Source organism: Ranitomeya imitator, chromosome 3, assembly GCF_032444005.1.
Source record: "Ranitomeya imitator isolate aRanImi1 chromosome 3, aRanImi1.pri, whole genome shotgun sequence".
Taxonomy (NCBI): Eukaryota; Metazoa; Chordata; class Amphibia; order Anura; family Dendrobatidae; genus Ranitomeya; species Ranitomeya imitator.
The window spans coordinates 379,719,374-379,727,230 of NC_091284.1; the positions used below are offsets into that span (position 1 = coordinate 379,719,374).

At 40.0% G+C, this 7,857-nt stretch overlaps 1 protein-coding gene across 1 annotated transcript; it reads left to right on the forward strand.

Moving 5' to 3' along the window:
- The first annotated feature begins 552 nt into the window (after window positions 1–552).
- On the forward strand, window positions 553–6,556 carry LOC138672108 (fatty acid-binding protein, liver). The gene is made up of 4 exons (XM_069760152.1): window positions 553–676; window positions 783–955; window positions 3,141–3,230; window positions 6,427–6,556. Exons 1-4 carry the CDS (start codon window positions 610–612, stop codon window positions 6,475–6,477), a joined length of 381 nt encoding a protein of 126 aa, XP_069616253.1. The 5' UTR covers window positions 553–609; the 3' UTR covers window positions 6,478–6,556.
- Window positions 6,557–7,857: the final 1,301 nt, after the last annotated feature.

Sequence of the window (7,857 nt, forward strand, 5' to 3'; positions counted from 1 at the left end):
AAAGTATGTTATTAGAAATAAAACACAATTTTCCATTTTTATTTAAAAATAACAAACAGTTAATTTTACCTAATGCCTAATTCCACTGAATCCCTCGTCTTCTGTAACAAAATAAAAAACAACCATATCCCTCACCTCTCAGCATATCATTCTTGCAAATGTTATGTAACTTTTTCACCCCACAAAAGATATCGTGAAGTCCTAATGTAATTTTCAGCCTTGCTGAGAAATAACATTATATTAGGAAATAAAATGTTAAAGCACTATTCTAAAATAAAAATTGAAATCACCTCTAACACAGAGCTTAAGTCAAAGGATGAATAAAAAGATTATAAATTGTGCTACTTTGCATAATCGGGATGCTAAAAGTAAAGGGTTATGTTACATAATATTCACTGACACAGACATCGCTGGACATTGAACTACTGGTCATTTTTATGGTCATCAAACAAGTCATTAATGATTGATGGTTATGTAGTTAATTATTATGTGATCCAAAGAATCCATTGTGGAATCTGTTCGGATATAAGCAACCTCAAGACAAGAAATATCACTTATCACTCCTCTCACTTCCATTTGCCTGCCTCCAATTGAACATCAAGAATCACCATGGCTTTCAATGGAACCTGGAATGTCTATGCTCAGGAGAACTATGATAGTTTCCTGAGGGCTGTAGGTAAGAAAAGCAAGGACTGAACTTTACATATGTTTATGTAACCTTGTAAATCATATTTTTGTATTTTAGTTTTGCCCATAATATTCCTCAATATTCGGTATTCCAGGTTTGCCAGAAGATGTCATCAAAGTAGCAAAGGATATCAAGCCAGTGATTGAAATCCAGCAAAATGGAAATGACTTTGTTGTTACCTCAAAAACCCCAAAGCAAAGCAATACCAATTCCTTTACTGTTGGACAGGAGTCAGAAATCACTGCCATTGGTGGAAAGAAAATTAAGGTAAAGAATAAATTCTTATCCTAAAAATATACGGTAATTGATTTGTGAATAAACATATTGTGTTTAACCCCTTAGTGACCGCCAATACGCCTTTTAACTGACCTGAGATATAAGAGACTTATATCCCCATACAGGTGACAATCCAGTAGCTGTCAGCTGTCCACTATAGCTGACAACTTGCTGCATCAGCCATGATCAGTGTTTGCACCATCCAAATCTATTTAACCCCTTAGATGCTGCTGTCAATAGTGACTACATCATTATAAACGGTTAACAGACTGTGGGGGCTTCCTCTTTATCCCAATTGGTGGTCTCAGATCATGATTGCATGGTCCTGATGTTTGTCATGGAAATTCATGACCAAATAGCGGCCTTAGAGTCTGTCGGCTGTAGTAACCTGTTCAGAAGTTAGTGACATTTAGGTGATAAAAATACACATTTTCATTTTTCTCATGCCACTTTGCATTAATTCCTGAAAATCACCCGAAGGGTTAACAAACGACCTGACTGCAGTTTTCAATATGTCAGGGGGTGCTGTTTTTTAAATGGTATCACTTGTGGGGATTTCCCTATATAGAGGACCCCCAAATTCACATCAAACATGGATAGGTCCCTAAAAAAATACATTTTGTAAATTTCCTTGAAAAAAATGTAAATTGTTGCTACATTTTTAATCCTCCTAAAATGCTAACAAACTAAAATAACATTTTGCAAATGGCGCTGTTGTAAAGCAGACATGTGGGAAATGTTATTTATTAATGTTTTGCTGTGGTATGACTATCGGGATTAAAGGGATAATCATTCAAAGTTTGAAAATTGCTAATTTTTTAACATTTTTTTCAAATTTCTGATATTTTTTATAAATAAACATAAAGCATATCAACCTAAATGTACCATTATCATAAAGTATAATGTGTCACGAAAAAACAATCTCAAAATCACTGGGCTTTGTTGAAGCATTCCAGAGTTATTACTACATAAAGTGACACTGGTCAGATTTAAAAAATTTGGCTCGGTCACTAAGGGGTTAAATATGTGTGAATGTCATGTAAGGCTCTGTTCACATTACATTATTGATCTACTCTTGGCATGTAGACTGGGAAAAGCTCCTGATGTACACGCCAAATGTAACCATAAGGATCCATTTACATGAGAGAGGCCTAAAGACTATGGCTATGCCATATAAAGTTACATATGGTAATTTGCCGGTAACTTGGATGCTGAAAGAGTAGATACTTTGCGGATTTGCATCTGATGTATATGTCAGATAATTTTTCCAGTGTGTAGGTCAAATGAGGCTAAACATATATTGTGAGCCTAGTATTGTATCTGTTAGGCTAGATCCATACTAGATGTGTGCCCTCTGTCGAGGACATACACTCAGTAGGTATGTGACTGACAGCGTGCACAATCAGGATGGGTGCCAAGACGTCCAACCAATATCGGGACCTAGTATTAAAAAAAAATGTATACTTCATGATATACATTTCTTTGAAGTGGCCCTCTGTATAGGAAAGTGCAATCTGCATGCCAGCCAGAAGCCAAAAGAACCTTCACCTGGTAAAAGGTCGCCTATGGTGACGTTAAAATATGTCGGGAAAAGCTCCTAATTTATACAGTAGGGTGGTGCACAAAGATAATGTGGACTTAACCTTAGAAAGGCTCGCCAAGGCTGTAATATTGATGGACTTCTTGTGGTCTGTCCTGGAACTGCAGCTTGCAGCAGCTCAGCTCCATTCAAGTAAAAATGACTGAGCTCCACTACCGCTTACAACTACAATAAAAAAAATGTCACCTTGCCTGGTAAAGAATCGAGGACTTGTGGAGCTTGATGATGCAAGGTGGCACCATCCTATAGCTTATCTGTAGGGGGAAAAGGTGAGAGCCAAACCCAATCATTGATAAGAATTTTGTTTTCCTGTGAGGCAAAACTGCTCACAATGATCAAGAGCATCTGGTTTTTGATTCTTCTGGATCAAGTGTCTAAAAATGTGTTGAACTTTATAGATATCATTTTTTTCAACCTAACTGACTATCCATTAGTAATATTGAAAACTTCATGGTGGTGTAAGCATAACAGCATATCCAACTTTTTATGTCTGTAATGGTAATCAGGCTATCTAACCTTACCTGTGTAAAAAGTGCATTTTATTAAATAAGAAACATGTTTCTTTTTCTTCTTTAGGTTACTGTTAATCTAGAAGGCGGAAAACTTATCTGCAAGAGTGACACATTTACTCACATACAGGAAGTCAAAGGAGATGAAATGGTGGAGGTATGTCTCCTATACATCAGGGTGCACAACATTTTTTGGTCCAAGGGCCACATTGCCATACTTAACAAATCCCAAATGCCGCAAACATTTTTAAAAGGGTAATTACATGAATAAATCACCAAAACCTCCATCAGTACATTAATACATCACCAGAAACAAATTTTGAGCATTTGAGAAGAATTTGGAGTGTTTCTGCTACAAAAAATCTTGTAACTTGAGTTAGCGTGTGTTCACTGTTTTTTTTTTAGCAGAAACTGACCAAATCCTCCTCATAATCTCAAATCTCTAAGTTTTGTCACTTTTTAAGTTTTATCATAGCCATGAAACACATTATGGATTGCTAAATGTGTATAAGATCAGAACCTCTGTTAGCACATAAAGGCAGCACCAGAACCACCATCAGTGAATGAATGCAGTATCAAAATCACCATCATTACATGAATGTAGCACAAGGACTACCATCAGTACATGAATGCAGTACCAGAACCACCATCAGTAGAGGAACTCAGCGCCAGAAACATCATCAGTACATAAATTCAGCACCAGAACCACCGGCAGTACATGAATGCAGTGCCAGAACCACAGTCAGAGTATAAATGCAGCCCCAAAAATAAATATCATCAGTACATGAATGCAGCCAAAGAACCTCCATCAGTGTCAGTTGAAACCCATATATATTTGTATTGCATGAACCTACAATTCCAAGTAAGTCCTTAACAATGGTAAGGAGATGCTGGGAGTTGTTACCAGCCATCATCAGACTGCAGACCATACAGGAATCACAGTACTGATGAGTCGTAATAAGTATTACAAAAAAAAAATTCACACCAAGGTGCCTTATAGGTGATATCTTCTCTGACTGGAGTAATTTCCATCTATTTTGTCTCCATGTAGCACAAATGCTATGATGAGATTTCATGCCCAGATCTTGTGATCTCTTGCCTCCTCTTCATCTTCAGCAGCACATCCTGACACGGTGCCCTTAAAAAAGCATTATTATACTGCTCCATAAATAAAAATATATCCCATGCTCTGCCCCTAAATAATAAATAATTGCCCCTCACTGTGCTTCCTGCACAAGATACCCTGCCACGCACACACACTACTCTTCTTCAAAATATCCCCCCCACACACTAACCCTTTTCAAAATATCCCACTCACAGTGCCTCTCTATAATACACCCCACTGCCCTTCTCCAAAATAGCTACCACACACTGGAACTCTCCAAAATACTCCCCCACACTGCCCCTCTATAAAATATCCACACACACACTGCCCTTCTCCAAAATATCCCCCACACAGCCCCACTGTAGAATATCCCCTCCACACTGCTCCTCTATATAATATCTCCCTTACATAATATCCCTCACACAACCTCTCTCCATTATGTCCCCCACATACTGCCCCTTTCCATATCTCTTCCAAACTGTTCCTTTCCAAGATCCTCCCACCCCACTGCCCCTCTCTATACTATGCCTGCTTTCACAATCCCCCCTAAGTGCTCTATGATGCCCCCCTTAATGTCCGATATTGCCCCATAATGTCTAAAATTGCTCCATAATGTTCCAAATTGCCACATTATGTTCCCCTGCAGTAACACAGCCCTGCCCTCCTGTGGCCTCTCATCTAAAATAACATGACATTTAATCATTGGCTCCTCCATGGAGCGCTTACTAGTGCCCAATGTCTCCTCTGCTTGTGCGGCAATGTGCTAACCTCATCATGCTGCTACACATCATGGCAGGAGCTGACAAGCCCTTTCTCTGCCCCAGTCCCATCACCACAGTGTTCAAATGTACGCAAATACATTTGAATATGGGAAGAAGGCAAGGGAGCGGCATCTCTCAGACAGCTCCGGGAAATGCACAATATCGTTCGGTGGGGGCAATGCGGCCCGTGGGCCATTTGTTGTGCAGGCCTGCTGTAGATCATACGACTAAAGCCACACTTTAGGCTATATTCACACATCCATGTGTTACAGTTCAAGCATGGACCATGAGGCACAGAATGGCTGCAGGTCTCATGCCCCGAACTCCACAGATTCGTAGGCACATTTGAGTTTGCTGATTTCTGGTCAGGAAATCCGTGGCCGTTTCATGCGTCACGATCTGTGCTTGGACTGTAGCACATGGATGTGTGAATATACTGTAGAGTTAGACAAATGTTTAAAGGGAACCTGTCACCTCCAAAATCGATGGTGAGGTAAGCTCACCGTCATCAGGTGCTTATCTACAGCATTCTGTAATGCAGTAGATAAGCCGCCGATGTTACCTGAAAGAGGAGAAAAAGACGTTAGATTATACTCACCCACGGGTGGTCCTGCTCCGATGGGTGTCTCAGGTCCGCTCCGGTGCCTCCAATCTTCATTCCATGACGTCCTCTTCTGGTCTTCACGCCGCGGCTCCGGCGCAGGCGTACTGTGTCTGCCCTGTTGAGGGCAGAGCAAAGTACTGCAGTGCGCAGGCGCCTGTGCACTGCAGTACTTTCCTCTGCCCTCAACAGGGCAGACAAAGTACGCCTGCGCTAGAGCCGCGGCGTGAAGACCAGAAGAGGACGTCATGGAATGAAGATGGGAGGTGCCGGAGCGGACCTGAGACACCCATTTGACCAGACCGCAGCGGGACGGCCCTGGGTGAGTATAATCTAATGTCTTTTTCTCCTCTTTCAGGTAACATCGGGGGCTTATCTACAGCATTACATAATGCTGTAGATAAGCCCCTGATGACGGTGAGCTTACCTCACCATCGATTTTGGGGGTGACAGGTTCCCTTTAAATTGATGCCCAAAAGTTATGGGCAGAGTTTTCTGTGTTCTCAGTGCACACCCAGTATAAATGATTTGATATTACATGTGCATTAAATGGCAGTCATGGTATTTTCATGGAGTTACTTTCAGACTTTGTTCATGCCTGCTTCAGAGCCTATATCACAAGTCTCCTTATTTTAGCTGAAGAAAGTGCACAAATATTTTTTATGTTAAAATGATGCACATTCTAGCAGAAATGGACAGATCTCATCATAATCAGTGAGGTCTGCTGGTATATGTCTATAGTGAGAAGGATCCATTTACTGCATGACTTTTTAATTCCTGGATCAGAAAAACAGAACTTAGTGTGAACCTACTCTGACAGATCATATGAAGATAAAATGTGATATAATAGAAATAGAAATTAAATGGTTCTTTTTTTTCCTTGCAGTCAATCACAGTTGGCTCCGCAACACTAATCAGGAAAAGTAAGAGGGCTTAAGACAAAATACTGCCAATATTGTTTTTCACCAAACAAAAATATACGTTGTCTATTAATAAAGTAACAATCGAGCTTGAAATGTGTCTTTTATTACAAACAAAAAATGCAAACACATATATACAGTAGGGAAAAAAAAGTATTTAGTCAGCCACCCATTGCGCAAGTTCTCCCACTTAAAAAGATGAGAGAGCGAAAGGCCAAAACATCACTACTCTAGAGATCTGCATGGAGGAATGGGTCAACATATCACCAACAGTGTGTGCCAACCTTTTAAAGACTTACAGAAAATGTTTGACCTCTGTCATTGCCAACAAAGGGATATATAACAAAATATTGAGATGAACTTTTGTTAATGACCAAATACTTATTTTCCACCATAATTTGCAAAATACATCTTGCGAAATCAGACAACGTGATTTTCTGGATTTGTTTTCTCATTTTCACAGTGTGACTGTATGAGGTTATGGACAGGTGTATTTTATACGGATAACAAGTTCAAACAGGTGCCATCACTACAGGTAATGAGTGGAAGATAGAGGAGCCTCTTAGGGTATGTGTCCACCGTCCGTAATGACGGCACTTTGGACGGAGTGGAAAACTCGCTCCGCCCAAAGTGCCGCCCCCTTCTATACGCGCGGTGATTCCGGATGTGTTCATTGCACACATCCAGAATCTCCGCACCCAATTCATAGGGCCCTGTGATTTAAAAAAATGCGCCGCATGTCCGTAAACGCAGGCCTGCCGGGTGCGTGTTCGCACACATAGTGGAGACGGGATTTCATAAAATCCCCTCCACTATGCTGTAACATCTGGATGCTGTGGGTTGAACGCTGCAGTTGTAATCCGGCCCGTGGACATATACCCTTAAAAAAGAAGTTACAGATCTGTGAGAGCCAGAAATCTTGCATGTTTTTAGGTGACCAAATACTTATTTTCTACCATTATTTGCAAAATAAATCTTGCCAAATCAGACAAGATGATTTTCTGGATTTGTTTTCTCATTTTGACTCTCATAGTTGTGATCTGCCTATGATCTCAATTACAGGCCTCTCTCATCATTTTAAGTGGGAGAACTTGCACAATTGGTGGCTGACTAAATACTTTTTTTCCCCACTGTATATATACACACAGCCGATAAAATGTGTATTTAAAACATCAAAAATGCTCTAATTAAATTAATTTCTAACAGTGCTATTAGCATGAAATTCTCACCAAATGTTGGTAACAACCCTCTCAATCCACACAGGAAAAAAAAATCAAACAATAGATCTCCATAAACTAAAGGAGTATTCCCATCTCCAAGATCCTATCCCAACATGTACAGTAGTAGGTGTAATAATAATAATATTAGCAAATACCTCCAATTAGAAATGTAGTATA

What these genes read in the sequence shown, in the direction of transcription:
- LOC138672108 (XM_069760152.1), top strand. Translation starts at nt 610, where the DNA reads ATGGCTTTCAATGGAACCTGGAATGTCTATGCTCAGGAGAACTATGAT. An exon ending in TTGGTGGAAAGAAAATTAAG is followed by an intron (nt 956 to 3,140) that starts GTAAAGAATAAA and finishes TTTCTTCTTTAG; the next exon opens with GTTACTGTTAATCTAGAAGG. An exon ending in AAGGAGATGAAATGGTGGAG is followed by an intron (nt 3,231 to 6,426) that starts GTATGTCTCCTA and finishes TTTTCCTTGCAG; the next exon opens with TCAATCACAGTTGGCTCCGC.